The following is a 16,884-nucleotide window of genomic DNA, read 5'->3' as shown; positions in this document are numbered from 1 at the left end:
GCATTCCTGTATTTTCTGCCTATCCAGTCCAGAGGAATGGGCCTGCAGGTCTTTGACTGGAATCTCTCCTGCACGGACCCTGTCATTTGGGCAGCTCCCACCTGTAAAATCCATTCTTCTCCCGTCAGTAGATGGAAGGACACAGGCATCTCTCACTGAAACATGTTAATTAACTGGTTCAACTGCACTTTGTTGAGATTCACTGGATTTTGAATTTATGTATGGTTGAGGACGAACGTCCACATATTAGAGAATGTAAGGAATTTAGGACTGAGAGAATAAGCAATCCCTTTGCCTATAGAACTGGAGTTGGGTTTCATAGGTGGGTAATCACGTTAATCACGCCCAATCGGCAGTAGTCGCTTTGGATCAGGTGGGCCATTGAGCCGGGTGGGTAGTCAGGTTGGCTGAGTAGCTGGGTCGAGGAGAGCAGACGTGTTGGCAGGTAGTCAGTTCGGGGAACAGCAGTCAGGTCCTGAGGAGAGGTGGGAGTGGCTGGGGGCTGGTTGGGAGGGAAATAGCTAAATTGGAAGGATTAGTCCTGGCGGAGATAGGGTAGGCAGCTGGGCTGGGCAATCAGTCGGGTGGCAGTTGGATCGGTGGACCATTGCGTCTCGTGGGCAGCCGGATCGGGTCGGCATGGTTGGGGGGAGGTGGTGGTGAATTGGAGAGTTGAGTTTGGTGTTTCGTTCAGTTCTGTTGGTTAATCCCTGAGATAGATCAAGTTTTAACCAGCGTAACATTCGCAGTGTGAGTATGCAGGCAAGTCCCGTGTATCTGACACCCAAATCTCTGACACTGAGCTCAGTGTGGGAGACAATGACAGCGGGTCCAGGAGAGCGCAAATCAGTCAATCAGGAATTTAAACTTCCGGGGCAATTTCAGAGCGTGTCCACGTGTCAGGACGTCCGCAGTGTTTGGGATGCGCAACAGCAACTTCAATTCACTGCTGTTGACATTGGAAGTTTTGGGACCTTAGCTGCTTATTAAACTGGCGCTTCTCATGCAGTTCCTGCAGTGGAGGGGAGTTAAGGCCAACACAGAGAGGTTTTACTCCAATGCTGAAACATGTTAATAACTGTTCTCTATGGCCCCTGACTTGCAAGTGCGCCGCTATAACAAGAAACAATTATAATCCCCGTGGAATATCAGCAGACATAAAACACATGGAACAATGTGGAATAATGATTTCTGATGCCTTAAAAAACACAATACATTGTCGTCGCAACAGAAAGGCCACATTCAAAACTGGAACATAGTCTACAAGTTAACTATAGTTAGAACAGGAACAGTTGGTTTCGTTTTGCATTTTTTTTAACATTAACAAAATTATTGTCCATGGAGATTTCAGTATTTTCTTCAGCTCTTCCTTGAATTTAGTTTGTGTAGCTGCATAAATAAAAGTGTTTGTGCAGGAACTCAAATACATGAGCATGTATCCGGTTTCAGTAGCGATGTATGCAGGAGCTGCATAATCGGGTCGTACATGAATGAGCATACTACTGACTAACGTACGAACGACTGCTGTCAGCCACAACAGTATAAAAGTAGCCGATACAGTGAACAGTGATATAATTGATTTCCTTCGGTTCTGTATTTCCGGATCATTATGATTCTCGCTGCTGTGACCCCGGAGCTCCTTACGGGCTCGACTGGCTATTAAAATCCGTCTGACTGTCAAACAATTAAACAGTAATATCAAAGAGAAAGGAATCCATGTCAATAAAATGCTTTGTAGCCAAATAAATATTACACCAAAAGGAGATGTATAAAAATCTAGGCTGGGCTGGAAGCCCCAGTGAGAATTGTTAATTGTTCGCAGAGGTTCAAATGCAAACCAGTTTGGAATGTTGTGTAAAAGTGAGAGGACACAGATTGTTGTTAGAACTGTAGCCGCAGTTCTCACTGTGCAATATCTTGTCTTAAACTTGTGGCTACATATAAACACAAACCGGTCAAGTGTGATGGAGACTGTAAACCACACCGATAATTACAGGTTGGTACTAATTGAGTACATTATGAACTTCCAAGTGGGTGTATAGGACAGGATTATATGTGGAAAACGTTTACTCAGGATTTGATGCACAAGAACATTGTTGAGCATGACCAGTAAATCGGCTATTGCCATGGACACCATATAGAAAGAAATACATTTTGAAAGGCCGCAATTTCCTCTGGAGAGAATCACGATTGTCATAAGGTTCGCTGTGGGAAAAAGGGTGAGAAAGTAGGTAACATGGACACTCAGATACCTTCCACAGAATATTATTGGAAATGTTACTGTGCATTTCTACCCAGCGTTATATACATGTGTCCAGTTTATAACATTGGCCAGTGTTGATGAAACTCCGAAAATAAATAAACGAATATGCACTCTATTGTGATTAAATAGTTTCAAGGGCAGTACTTTTGAGATTGGCCCCTCGCTGAAACAGAGACCGGAACCAGATTTATGGGGGAGGGATCTCTTCGTTGGACACCGGAATTCTGAGAAATGAATGTGCGCATGTAATTGGTAAGGGATTGGATACTGGTTGGGAAGTGTAAACAGTTTGGGAGATCGGGTTTCACCATGTGGTCAGAACAAGCAGGAGTCTAAAAAGTTCAATTCCTTTTCAGCAGAAGCCGCCAAGGCTCAGTGGTTCTCGCTGAAGTTGTGTATGGGAGCAATCTTAAAATACTAAAACCTGAGAAAAGCTATGAGCCACAGAGCTAATGATACTGTACACGAGATCCCTATTGAATGGTGAGTGACAGTGCCTCTGGGAAAACTCCGCTATCAGGACTGTTGTGACCCCAGTGAAACAGGCCACACAGAAGTAGGCTTGCTGTCGATAATCATATCCGTGTAGCTGGATTGCATTCAAGTGGTTGTTGGAGGCCACTTGAGAATCAGACCTTACGTTAAGAACAGTGGTTGAGCACTGCTGGAGCAAGATGGAGTTGTGAGAGACATTAGGACTGAACACAGTGCCATATGTGTGCTGTGGGCTAACTGAGATATCCGTGAGACTTATCATTGTTGTATCAGTTACTTCAACAATAATCAATACTTTCTACTGAATACAATTAGAAGCTAATTATATACTTTTTGACTTTGGTTTGATTTTTAACAATAAATGTTTTAAAAAGTTAATGTTTGTCCATTGTCTTCTTCCATCGGGGACCTTAGGGGAAGTTCGGTTCTTTCAGGGAGTTGATCCTCAGTGTAGAGAAACACTGTATCGGGACTGGGTCTCTGCCGTCCTCCCGCTAAATTTCAGTCTGATATTTTCATGATGCTGAGAGAAGGGTCACTGGAATTCAGCCTGGAAAATAGTAACGGAGAGTAGCTCCAAACTCCTCCCACTACCACCGACCCTAATGCATTGATGCCTCAACTGGGGCCAATGGTGGCTTCGGACAACAGTGAAAAACTGGCTAAATCGGATCAGCCGTCCGGCATACATATCGCCCGATTCCCTTTCATTGACCATTGTCCCTGGCGCTAGATTGAGGCTGCATGGAACTGTCCAGCGCAACTCAGCCGTCAGCACCTTGCAGAGGCAGTCCAGTTACAGATATAACTTTCGTAAAGGGAAAGTGGGACATTCTTATATCTTCTTGAATTTCAACGGTCAAATAATATACATATTTCCTTTCAAACAACCTTCCTGTCATCGGGCCGTTACCAAGTGATACACCGAGTGATTTTGATAAATTGCCACTGGGGCTCCATGTTACACTAAAAATAATTTTACAGTCGGTTCTTTCTGATTATTTGGAGATGAGAATCTCGGGAAGAGTATCCGATGCCAGCGGCATTCAATATAATTTACAATCCATTACAGGACGCAATAAATTCAAATAAAACCTTCAGCTGAAGATAAACTATCCAATGTAATTCAAAACGTTGGCCTTTGCTTCTTTATAAGCGGTCTGAAGGATCCGCTCAGGAACTGAACAGGAGGCGGTGGATCCGGAAAGATTCGCTGCCAGGGAGGAATGAGGAATAGCTTCGTATTCCTCAAAATAACTTCCCGCCGACTGCTGGGTGGAGGGCGCTGAAGTACTAGGAATTAGCAATGTAATGTAGAGAATGGGCAACATTACATATATGAGATGAGATGCCATTGACACTAAGCAACACATGCTTTAGTTTTGTGGGGGCGGGAAATTAGCCTAATTCTCCTTCACTGTGAGGATCTGCTGAGCATTACCGCGGCTCACAGGCCCTGTGAACGGCTAGGGTTCCCGCTGATATTCAGCAATTTATCCTGGCAGTGAAATGACTCGGCAGTGAGACATTCCTTCAATCAGCTACATAATCACTAACAGTGAAATCAAACAGCTATTAGACAACACTGACTTACCGGGAATACCAAAGGCTGCGAGAATTGGATAGTAAACATCCGTTACTTGTAGAATCGTTGGCCGGGTCATTTTTTTTTAGAAGGATGCGAGATTTCACCCAGTTTTCTGATTGTATTTAAGAACCGTAATTGTTTCCCCCTTTATAGGCCAACCCCTGTTCGACTGATGAAATCAGCTCATTTAATAATTCGTGTTAGTTATAGTCACTTAACAAACAAGCGGCTAATTTACCTCGTCAGAGACCCCGGTCCGCCAATGGGAAGATTGACCAGCTCAGTTCCAGAAACTTCGTCAATTAAAATTAATGATCGGAAAGTAACCCCAGAGGTGATGTGTTCTGCGCCTGCCACCTTTGAACGTTGAAAGGGACGTTCCTCCTGAAGAGTGTTGGTCTCTTGGAGCTTCATATTATTCTGGTGCGATCTGGACTCAGCCATTGCAGAATGTAAACCTGTTATAGACTGTAATGTACAACTTAAACCTATTGTATTCTGTGTCGATACCTCGTGATGACTCGGCGTTATTATGACTGGCGATGATATTGCTCGAACGTTAACAATACTGGATATGTCCGTGTATTTATGCTTTTGCTGTCAGTCAACAGTACTAGACATTACCTACTATAACAGTAATAGTAGGAAAATTTAGAATATTATCGGTGCTGATTTTAACCTATCATTATTCATGAAAACTCCACTCAAACATTTGTATGCCCTGCTCCAAATTTTATTGTAAAATGCTGGGAATACTCAGGAGATCTTGTAGCGTCAGCGTAGAGTGAATCAGAGTTTATTTTTCAGGCAATGGTCAGCATTGACCTTTAAATTTCAGATATCGAGTATCGCAGCATCACTGGGGAAGCCCCTACACGAGCAATAATAGTTGTGTCCGTGCAGAGAATCATTCTAACATTTCTAGCTGTAACACTATAATGTTACTGCGGAGGGCTGTACTCAAAGTAATTCGTGATAACATCCCTGGCACATTGTTGGGGGTGATCCAGTGCCTCCAAGGATTTTTTTTTCTTGTTTTGTTTTATTTCTTTCCGAAATCCGGTCGCCTGATGATAAGGTAATGTTCTGCATTGCCGGAGTTAATATTTTAATCAGCACTCTGGGTAAAATTGGGAAAGCCCCTATTATATGAAAGTGATGTTGCCTACAATCCTCTATTTCACTTTAGGAGCATTTATAATGCTTTGGCCAAGTATCATGGCACAAGTACCCTTGGGCATAAACAAAAAGAAATAAGGAAAATGAAAAGATACTTTTAGGTTGTAACTGCGCTTGGAGAATGAAAGGGTGTCATGACATATCACTGAAAAAAATGCTAATAGGTCAGATAAATCTATTCCTCGCTCAAACTTAATGCAGCAGGAACCGTTTTATCCTTGAATATGCACAGTTCATATTGACGTTTACACCTTATAACTGAACACAAAGCGTAGTCACAAATTGAAAAGTCAAGCTATGGAGAATATTACTGCTTCCAATTGGCGATAGATCGATTATGTATCTCCCCAGTTGACAGCGAACAAAACAGTAATAATTCACCTCAGTACAATTGTCTTACGAAGGACAATGGTCGCTTTCAAGAGGGGAGCTAAATGTGGTTGTTACAGTTGAATGCAGATGCAAGGGGAAGATGCACCAATCTGCCAATAACAATCAATGTTATCGAAGATATAGCGGGCAGGAGCACAAAACCCACCTGTGTCTCAATCATGACTAATCACTTAAAATGTGGTAAATTTGTTGTAAAGCAGCCACTTTTGGCATTTGACAGCAGTTAATTCAAGGACTCTGCTCTCTTTATCTCGTAACCAGATGGAAAGACACCTTATGTTTAAGAAGCGAGCGGTCACTAGTTCTTTCATTTAAATGATGTTTCTTCATTCTACCTGCCATAAACCAAAGCCATTGTGAGTGGCGAGTGTCATCCGAATTTAACTTGCGTTTGCAGAAGTTGTTACTGGATTTAGAGCATCGGAGGTGACGCCTGTAACAATTTCTGTGTCAATATAATTTTCATTGTCAACCCTGCAGTGACGCATCGAGCTCGTAAACGGTGAACTCGTCTTGCACAATTATCATTGCCCGCAAAACAGGCCACAGAAACGAAAGATGACTAGTTTTTCACTCCTACCAGGGTTTGTTCTGTAAAGCGACGAAGAAATGGGAGGGGGATGGGGGGCGGGTGAATCTTCCCTCTCTCTGAACCATACAGACTGGCCGCAGCTGTCCTTACAGATATTTGTAATAAAATCAGAGGATGCTGGAAATACTCCGCGGGCCTGACAGCTTCTGTGAACAGAGACAGCAGAGTTAACGTTTTCAGGTTCTTTATGCAATAGGGAATAATTTGCTTTATACCTCCACACAATTTAAGACATGACCATAATTTCTCCACCCGAATCGTCTAACCAATCTCCTCTCAACTTTCTCTTCTCGAAGAAGAACAGCCCCAGCTTCGCCCATTTATCCACATAATTGAAGTCTCCCATCCTTGGAATCATTCTCGTAAATCTTTTCTGAACTCTTTCTAAAACCTTCGTTTAAGTTGAACCAGAATTTTATGAAGGTTAATTACTTAGTTCCTTTCGTTCTCTATGCCCTGATTTATAAAGCCGAGTATTCAGGACGAAGGACTGCTTTCTAAAACTGCCCTGCCACCTTCACTGATTTATGCACCTGTACACCCACGTCCCTCTGCTCCTGCATCCAATCAGAATCAGGACCATCATTTTATGTCACCGCTCCTCGTTCACCTGACCACATTGTATCACTTCACATTTCTGTACATTAAATTTCACCTGCCTTGTGTCTTCCCGTTCCATACTTCCCCTACCTATACCCTCTTGAAGTATATTATTATCCGCCTCACAGTTCACAATATTTCCAGTCTTGCACCATCCTCAAATTTTGAAATTATGCCCTGCACACCTATGTCTAGGTTATTGATCTCAATCTTGAAAATGCAGTGGTCCCGCTACATACCGGTAGCCCCACCGCACCCCGCAGCCTCACGCCCTCCCTCCAAGCCCCAGTCAGAAGTAAGGAACGTTTCCTGTATGTCATGCTTTAATAGGCTTGAATTCAATTATTAAACTGAGGCACAATTGAATTCCAGCTATGCTAAAGACCAACGATTCACAACGCCACATGGTTGGAAAGAAAATACTTCCGGGAACTAAAAGTTTTAACTACAAAGCATAGGTTTAATAATATTTGCGGAATCAAATGATTAATACAGGGGGAGAGAAGGTTAGAGTAGATTAAGGGATGATATGACAAACTCATTTGCTTAGAGCTCCTACATCTTCAAATCTCCCACTTCACCACTGCATTTCCATCAGTCATAGTGTTATTAATAACTACATCAAGTCGCGTTTATATAGAACCTCTAAAATAGTAGATGTGAGGTCTTTTGGACTCAGCCAGAAACACTGGTTCCAAGTGCAACTCCAGGAATTGATTACCAATAATTAAATTTATTCAGTTACGGGATGTGGGCTTGGCTGGGTAGGCCAGCATTAATTGCCCATCTTTAATTGCCCTTGAGAAGGTGGTGGTGAGCTGCCTTATTGAACCGCCGCAGTCCTTGTACAACAACGGTACTTTTAGGAAGGGAGTTCCAGGATGTTGACCCAGTGACAGCGAAGGAACGGTGTTATATTTCTAAGTCAGGGTGTTGAGTGACTTGGAGGGAAACTTTCAGCTGCTGGTGTTCTCATGTCGCTGCTGCACATGTCCTCTTAGATGGTCGTGGTGGTTTGTTTGAAAGGAGCTGGCTAAGGAGCCTTGGTGAATTCCTGTTTGCAGGGATAATGGCCAAGCTGGAGGATGAGGGGAGGAGGAACCATCTCCCACCAGGACCGTATCATCCTCCACCAGTGGCACCGAGCAGTGCTCAGCATTAGTGAAAACCGACACTCTGTACAGTGACAGCGGAAAGGAGCCGAGTGAGGCAGCCAGAGGGAAGGAGGAAAGGCAGCAGGAGGCTGAGACTCAACGTTTAACCCCCAGTCAGAATGATAACAGCCACATCAGGCCAATAAGACACAGAGCCCCTCAACAGCTGTATTCACAGCCACATTCTGCTGGACTTCACTTGGTAACAGCTGAACTTACATTGGTGGGTAATGCACATGCGCAGTCGAGCATCGCAGATCGAACACCACTTTACACAGATCCAGACATTCCAGTGGTGAGACAGCGAATGTGACAGACTGAAATGGAAGCCCTGAGACAGGAGAATGTTATCCTGTGTGTAGAGAACGATAGACCGCGGGCTTAATTGAACAGCTGGGCCAAGGTACGAGCATGTCCTCTGTGTGACAAGCTGGGTAAGAATTCTCTGTCCCATGCTGCCCCCCGAAAATCAGCAGCTTCCTCTACAGTGTGTGATTGCCGGGTCCCTGCACATTATGATGAATTGTTTGAGGCACCTGAAAACAGATTTGTGTGAATAGAGATCCTGATATTGAATGTAGTGAAATTCACGTGGATCATCCCCCCCACCCCGCCCCCGTTCCCCGGACCCCTCCACGGCTTCTGAAATTATAGCCCTTGGATTTGTCTGGAGAGCAAGATAAAGTAATCTGCAAGTTTCCTCTTTACATTGAAGCTATGAATCCTGGAAAGCTACATCTCATGCAGGGCATTTTTGGTCCCTTGGAGGGCATGGACAGTGGCAATTGACAGCAGGTCTGAAAATGAGAAGTGGGTGAGTGCTTGTGGAACCCTCCCTCCATTATGTGACCTTAGGTCAAACTGAGAGGTCTAATCATGTTCTCACCCTCGACTTTCCCGAGAATATGCTCACAAGCAGTGGATCAGAGAGACTGGGGCCTACATTAATTGACTGGCCTTTTTCTCTGGACATGTGACTGGATTAATAATCCAGGGAGGTTAATACTCAGGGGACGCAGGTTCAAATCCAACTACGTCAGCTGTTCGAATTTACAATCATTTAAGAAATTCTGGGTTATAAAACTAATTTAAATAATGCTGACTCACATTAGACTATCATCGGTTGTTGTAAAAAAAACCATCAGGTTCATAAATGTCCTTTAGGGATGGAAATCTGCTGTCCTTACCCAGTCTGACCTGCAGAAATGTGGTTGACTCTTAACCTTTCTCAAGGGATGGGGATGCCGGCCTTGTTAGGGATGTTACATCGGAGAGAATGAAGAAAGACCTTGTTCTACCCGCTCTGTAAGGCATATAGTGGCCTGTCTAGTTCAGCCTCGAAGCTTTGAGGTTGATCGATGCCAACGAGTGATTCTTGTCACCAGGTTGGGAAATTAAATGAGAAATCGCAGCGATCAGGCTTTGACTCGCTCTTTACGATGGTTCAATGTCCATCATTGAAACATTTTTAAAAATATTTTACAAACAGACCAGCAGTTATTCCTAGCATTATGCAGACCTCAGGGGGTAACTGCCAATCAACCACACATGAATGCCGAAATTACAAAGTTACAGGGCCCTCAAGAATCCATTTTCACAAAAAGGATACCTGCTGGAGGCAGGATTGAGGAATGGGAGTGGGAAAGGAGATTTGACGCAAGTACAATTCACTCAGGAAATGAAAGCACATTGTCTAATTTTCACATCCCATCATGTTTTAGCAGCAACAGACATTTGCAGCCATCGGACTACCAGGGTCTCAAATTAATTCCCTAACTTTCAGAACCCTGGGCACGAGAAGGTGGAACTGCAACATCGTCAAATGTGTTTTGTAGCATCAGAAAAATTGGAGACTCTGAAAAATTTAGAAAAGAGAAACCTGGTTATAAGCCGCCTGGTACATGCACTCTTCACTAGTGATGTCCTGCACAACTCAAGCTGCAGGGGCGCAGCTTCTACAGCAGACGGGAGGAAGCCTTTACCCTTGAAGGTCATTGAGACAGTCAAGGATGAGTGCATATATCAACCAGTAACCAGGCATTTAAAAAGCAAGTGAATGCATTGCAGGTAATTCCCAGGAGCTGCTGGGTGGTGAACTAAACACTTGGCCTCGATCCAAATGTTTCACTCAGAGAGCCTCTGTCTTGTGATTTTAATAAGCGAATGCGTTACCTTCTCGGAGTTCATGAGACAGCACCATCGACAGGATGGAGAGCCAGTGACGGGAGAGACAGAGCTGAACCGAATAATAAACAACTGCTGCACAAATGCAAGACGGCGGCCCAGCAGGAGGCTGGACACAATAATGACGGGGGGCGGGGGGAATTCCCCCATCACTGCAGGGTGAACATAAATATATTCACCTTTCATTTTAACATTTGTTTTTTTTCCCCCTCATCGGGTTCCTGGTCGGGAAATGTTTCAAGAGGAAAAATAAATCCCTATCATTATTAAAAGTCCCAAAATGGGGTCAGAAGGAGTGTTATTTTGCCAGGATTTGCCACAAAACAGATAACCTGAATTGATGATATTTTCATTGTCTCCGAACTTTCCTAGACTTTCACTGCAGGTGCAGAATTTACATTTTTTCCTCAGTCGTGCGCATTATTGAGCATAGGCGTGTGCCGCGTATTCACTGACAATTCCCCATATTGACAACTTCCCTGTAAGTTTGGTGTGAGTATTACATCCGCGGATCTCACTGGCGGTCAGATTTTCCCATTGATAAACCGAGACACTACACAGAAGAGGAATGCTTCACGATATGAATGTGCTGATCGGAGGACAATTTAATTTCTTTCATTCTACAAATTTCAATTTGTGGGTTATTAAGCATCATAAGTTCCTGACAGCAATTGAACAACAGCGACTTCAATCAGAAGTCTCGGAAACAACTAATGGAAGCCCCCTCCAGTCCCACATTTTGCCACTTCAGCATTTTCATTTGTTACTGAGTGAAGTTAACCCCAGGTTTTTCTACGCTGTGCTGAAGTTTAGCAGTTCCTCGTTAGTATAGTGCTTAGTATCCCCGCCTGTTATTCGGGAGACCGCGGTTCAATTCCCCGAAGGGGAGTAGGCGTTATCTTTCTTAAGATGGAAATGTCTTGGGCATTGTTTTATATACAGGGGAGAGTGCAGATTTCGTCTCAGAAATTTAGGAACAGCGGTAGTTTTTAGAGATCCTGGAATATTAAAGTTCCTTGAGAGGAAAGGCCCTTCACACCAACAGTCAGCCGACAGTTCCCTATGTGTCCGAACACCCGACTCTGCCTGTTCACTAAAACTAGGCTGAATCGGAATTTCAGTGATATCAGTGAATTGTTAGCTTGAACCCAGGACAGTTTGCTGAAAAAAGGTATTTTAAAACCGAGAGGAGCCGGCCACACTCGGTTTAGTAATGACTAACGAGGCAGAATTCATTAATAATCTGACAGTCAACGAGTATCTTGTAAACAGTGACTTTAACATGATAGAGTAATTTACATTATAACATCTGCCACCATTTTATTAATTTATTAAACTTATTTTTTCCCTTTAATTCCATTGTTTTTGGACGGCAGCTATTCAGGATCCAGCCATTCATCCACGCCCCCTCGCAACTTTTCTTTTCTTATCCCATCTCCTCTCCCTCAGTGAACACGATGATTCTCCTAATTCCAGCTCTATTTTCTGTTCTCCGCACTATCAGCAGCTCCTTGGCACAGAGATTATTTTCTCTTTTCATCTTTCATTGAATAAAATTTGAAAGATGGTGAAGACCGTTCATATTCCTCTTTCTTCCTCGTCGCCAATCTTTCCGTTTTCTTCCTCTGCAAATCTGTTTGTCTTTTGAACTCACTCCTAACCCTCTTCAATTCCCGACATCAAACCAGAGCTCAGCCCCTACATTGAACGCACTGACTGTCCCTTTACCGAGATCCTTCCCCATGATTGCAGGAGGCATTCGATGCATTTTTTGGTAAATTTGAACAAGTAAGATCAGCCCAAAACTATTCCCGCTGACTGGGAATCTCGGACCCAGTGCCACCGTCAAAGAGTTAAAGTCAGGGTTTTTACCGAGGGAATTAGAAAAAAGAATTCTACACACAAAGAGTGCGAGAACTTCTGTACACGACAATTTATCTGCGTCAAAAGAACATAGGACAAATTGCAGGACTCCAACCTACAATCTTCTGATAATCTTGCACGACACAGGGAAGTAAAACGCCTCATCTAATACGACCACAACATCAACAATTCCAGAATTATCATTTATTTTTCCGCAACGTTCAGGAACCTGAATCAGAAGGTAGAGAGCGCAGATTGCCCACGTATCTGATCCCCTCCTGAATCTGAGTTATGATATGTTCTGTGAACCTTGTTTGTTATTGTGTTGTCTAAACACTGAACCACAATGAACTTACCAGGATCCCGATACTGGAGTTACTGACAGCTGTCAGTTCTCTCAGTGTTAAAAGACGGAAATCGGGCGGAATTGGAGACAACACATTCCCTGGGAGACCGAGTCCTCACTAAAAGACCGGGAGAGGGAGAGTCAGGAACAGAACAACTGTGACACTCCGGTCTGTTCACTGACTCTTCATCCCTCTCAGTGAACCCAGTGACAGGAATTATTGATATTAATGGTTCATGAACAGCAAATATCCTGCAGGGAATTATCCCAATTGGACGAGCTAAAGGGGCTAATTTCAGCTTTAAAGGGTCTCAGTCCTTGGCCACATTCTGGGACATTTTGTTCAGCTTCTGATTGCAGTGAAATGTGAAAAGTCCCGCAGCGACATAATGTTCCAGAGATACAGACACAGTAACAATCCTAATATTGAACAATAGTGGCTGACGCTGTATCCATTTTACACCTAATATCTCTGATATAACTACATGATATTAGACAGACTGACAGGCTGTTATCAGATGAACACTCAGTACTTGAACATCCTAAACATCGGCCAATTGCGGCCCTGCCTCATCTTATCTGCTGCTGAAACCCTCACCCATGTCTTTGTTCACTCTCGGCTTGACTATTCCAGTGTTCACCTGGCCGGCCTCCCATCTTCCACCCCACACATACTTGTGCTCATCCAAAATTCTGCTGCCTGGAACTTCACCTGAAAACATGGGAAAAGTCCACTACCCCGGAAGACGATGGAAACAAAGTACACGCCAGGGCGGGAACCCGAGTGAAGATTGTTAATGATCAGTTTGTTGATCACCCGTTTTTGCAGTTTGTTCAGTTGCTGAGAAATGAACATTTGTGTTCCTGAGCAAATCAAAATGGCAAATTCTCCCAATAGATCAGCACAGAGACCGCTGTTATGGTCACTGTAGCAATTTTCACAGTGACATACTTTGCCTTAAAATTCTGTCCATGACAGTGACAATTGAAGATTGGACATGGAGCTAAATTGCGAATGAGAAGTAAGGCGGCCACTTCAGTGCCAACTTATGACGGGTGCTTCAGCGCGAAATGACGGAGTGCCTGTTCAATTTAAAGTTTGGTGCTGCCATAACGATGACAGTGTTGGAGAGGAATGAATGTGTAAAGACTTTGCTGAAAGTTTGATATTCTAATATATGAAGAACGTGATCAGTAGATCTGCTGTTTCCAGACACCATATAGACAGATAAATTTGAAAAGGCCGCAGTTTCATCTGGCGAGAATCATGATTGTCAACAGGTTCGCCGTAAGAAAGAGGGAAACGAGATCAGTGATAGCGAGAGCCAGATAAATATCACAGTATGTAGAGGGAATGTTCAGATGTGTTTCGACTGAGTATTATGCGCCTTGATTCTTTCCTGTCATACATGCAGACACTTTTTCAAAGCATGAAAACAATATACGCTCAATATCCTTCCTGTACACTTCTTTGAGACAGTATCAAGGCAGCAGGGGGCCGGTGGTCACTCGGATTCTGTGTCTGGAATGGTACCGAAGAACGACCCAAGGACCATCGACACTCAGTCCTTGCTGACTGACCGCGCACCAGCCGGACCATTGGAACTATCGTCTTTGTAAATTGAAAGCTTCAGGTTACCAGGGATCTGGAAGGGAATGTGTTTTCCCCAGAGCTGCCTCATTGTTCCGATGTTCACAAAGCTGATCAGCAACTTCAACGCTCCCCTTCTGAATGCTCAAAATATTCCGCCGAAAGCAAACCTCAAGCTGAAAACCTTCTCGCCATCAACAGGCTGATATCTTATCCAAACTCTCTTTTTCTATTTATTACATGAGATATGGATATGCCTCCACGACCAGTGTAAGTTGCTCATCCGAAATTGCCTTGAGAAGGATTGCTAACTTTACAAAATGAAAATACTTCAAACATTGAAGTAAAATTAGTTTTGAGATGTTGCCCTGTCCTCAGGATGATGCAAGTGAAGCTTGGAATTGGAACTGAATTGCGAATGAGAAGTAAAACGATCACAGTTTTTACGAATTATGAGCGGTTCTTTAGCGAGAAATGACCGAATGCCTGTTGAATTTTAAATTTGGTAGTAAAAGCCGGGGAAGTTGCAAGTGCAGGAAACTAAAAGATATTTCCACCTGGCTCTCAATCAGGGCTTTAGACGATTGGAGCAAGTTGCGGAACCAGTAAATAAGAGAACAAATAACAGGCCGACTGCCCTCGGTGATTTAAAAAGCTATCCCAGTAACAGTCATATAGCAAAGCTACTAAACCGTGGGGAGAGCTCACAGTAATTTTGCGTTGGGTTTTCCCTCTGCTGGGTGTCTTCGTCACTAGAATGTCTGAGAGAGATTGGAATTACGACAAGTTAGACGGGATAACATTGGCTTCTCAGGGACCTAGTTTATCCGTCGCTTACAAGTCGCTCAGCAATGAAGTAGTCTTTGCGCGGTTCAGTATTTTACTTCGTTCCGGTCATGTTTGAGAATAATTAACAACACATTAGGAGTATATTGTGCTGCTTTTTTAAAAGATATCTCGAAGCAGCAAATGTTTTTTTGGCCTCGCCAGCAGCTGACTGACTGTTGAGAAATTTGATAATGGATAGACTTTGCTGACAGATGCAGTATTTGCGTGAAATTGTTGTGAAACGAGTTATTTTTGTCGTGTAGAGAGCTGTTGATAGCTTCAATGCAATCACTTTATGGTAGGCTAGTACGATTGGCTGCACTGACACTTGCAAATTGGCTCGAGGTAATTTGCCTGCAGCATTGCAGTGAACGGCAGGCATGGGCACAGTTAACAGCGATGTCACTGCTCGTCTGCAAGTGTTTCTCTGTACAGGAGAAAATATTTGTTGCCATGATGCTGACCGGTTTATTGCACAGAAGTGTGAAAAAGGACAGTTTGTCAGGACAAGAGGCAGAAATTTTCCAAAGGCAAGAAGTGTGGAAGAGAAAAAGGCTCAACCTGCGATGCGGCAGGAGAACACGGTCCGATTCGAAATCCCATTCGGATGTGACAGTATAGGAATTACAACTGAACCACGAACTATGGAACAGTAGCAGGACTGCAACTGAACTGGAATAGGGACAGAATTACCACACATTTCCCATGTCCCATTGTTCAATGGCGATCGAACCCGTGAGCTTTAATGCTATTAGCATCATCCTCTAACCATTGGAGCTAACTGATCAAAAACAGAAAGTGCTGGAAAAACTCAGCAGGTCTGACAACATCTGTGGAGGGAAAGACAGAGTTAACATTTCGAGTCCGTATGACTCAGACGAGGTTTTTCCAGCATTTTTTGTTTCTGCTTCAGATTTCCAGCATCCGCAGAATTTTGCCTTTATCTCGGAGCTAACTGGTCGCCAAGCAGCACGTTCCTAGTTTGATCAATTGCTTTTCAAATTCAGTCTAACAGTGAGTGGAGAATTCAGCATTCTTCCTTACCTGACTGATCCCGCACAGGCTGGAACTCTCGTATTTGCCCAGTCAAAGCTTCAGGTTACCAGGGAGCTGTAAGGATATATTTGCCCCAGAGATGCTGAGCAGAGCGTCGTTTGCAAGTGTTCCGTTGTGCAGTAGCAAAGCTTTGTTGTCTTGTCGCCAACAAATTTGTAGCACAGAATTGTTAAAAGAAGGACGGATTTGTCAGAACTAGAGGCAGAAATGTTCCAGAAGGAAGAAGCATGGATGGAAAAAAAACACAGCCTGCAACGCTGCAGAAGAACTTTTCGAAACGCTCTTTCCATGTGACAGCGGAGGAATAACAACTGAACCGGGTCCGGGCTTTAATTACTTCTAAGTCGAATAAAATACGTTGGCCCTTACGGGGATCGAACCCGCGACCTTGGCGTTAATAGCACCACGCTTTAACCATCTCAGCTAACCGGCCACTTGGTGCAATCCCACTAGTATCTGGTTTTCAAATTCAACAGGCAGTGAGCGGAGGATTCCGCAATCTTCCTCGCTGATTGATCGCGCACAGTCTGGAACTCCCGGATTTGCCCAGTTGGAAGTTCAGGTTACCAGCGAGCTGTGAGTGTATGTTTCTCCCAGAGCTGCTGAATGATCCGATCTTCACAAAGCTGTTCAGCTACAGATACCTTCTCCTTCTTGTCAATGATGAAAATAATCTGCTCAAAGCAAACCTTAAGCTGCAAAATCTCCCGTCAATAGGCTGGTATCTATGCAATCTCTTTTCTATTTATTTC

At 43.7% G+C, this 16,884-nt stretch overlaps 1 protein-coding gene and 1 non-coding gene across 2 annotated transcripts in view; both read right to left on the bottom strand.

Annotated features, from left to right (window-relative positions):
- Positions 1–16,884, bottom strand: part of LOC144673028 (uncharacterized) — a 135,664-nt gene that overhangs the window by 34,738 nt on the left and 84,042 nt on the right. Inside the window, 4 exon segments of the mRNA XM_078535025.1 lie at positions 1,428–1,674; positions 10,042–10,119; positions 13,333–13,498; positions 14,957–15,009. Of these exon segments, the coding sequence (XP_078391151.1) occupies positions 1,428–1,674; positions 10,042–10,119; positions 13,333–13,498; positions 14,957–15,009 (544 nt within the window).
- trnan-auu (transfer RNA asparagine (anticodon AUU)) lies at positions 16,492–16,565 on the bottom strand. Its single transcript has one exon. It is a non-coding gene; the product is annotated as a tRNA-Asn (tRNA).

The sequence above is a fragment of the Cetorhinus maximus genome, unplaced genomic scaffold (genome assembly GCF_964194155.1).
Source record: "Cetorhinus maximus unplaced genomic scaffold, sCetMax3.hap1.1 HAP1_SCAFFOLD_204, whole genome shotgun sequence".
In the NCBI taxonomy this organism is placed as follows: domain Eukaryota; kingdom Metazoa; phylum Chordata; class Chondrichthyes; order Lamniformes; family Cetorhinidae; genus Cetorhinus; species Cetorhinus maximus.
The sequence above is the reverse complement of the archived record's forward strand: the minus strand, read 5'-3'. Positions and strand labels throughout refer to the sequence as shown.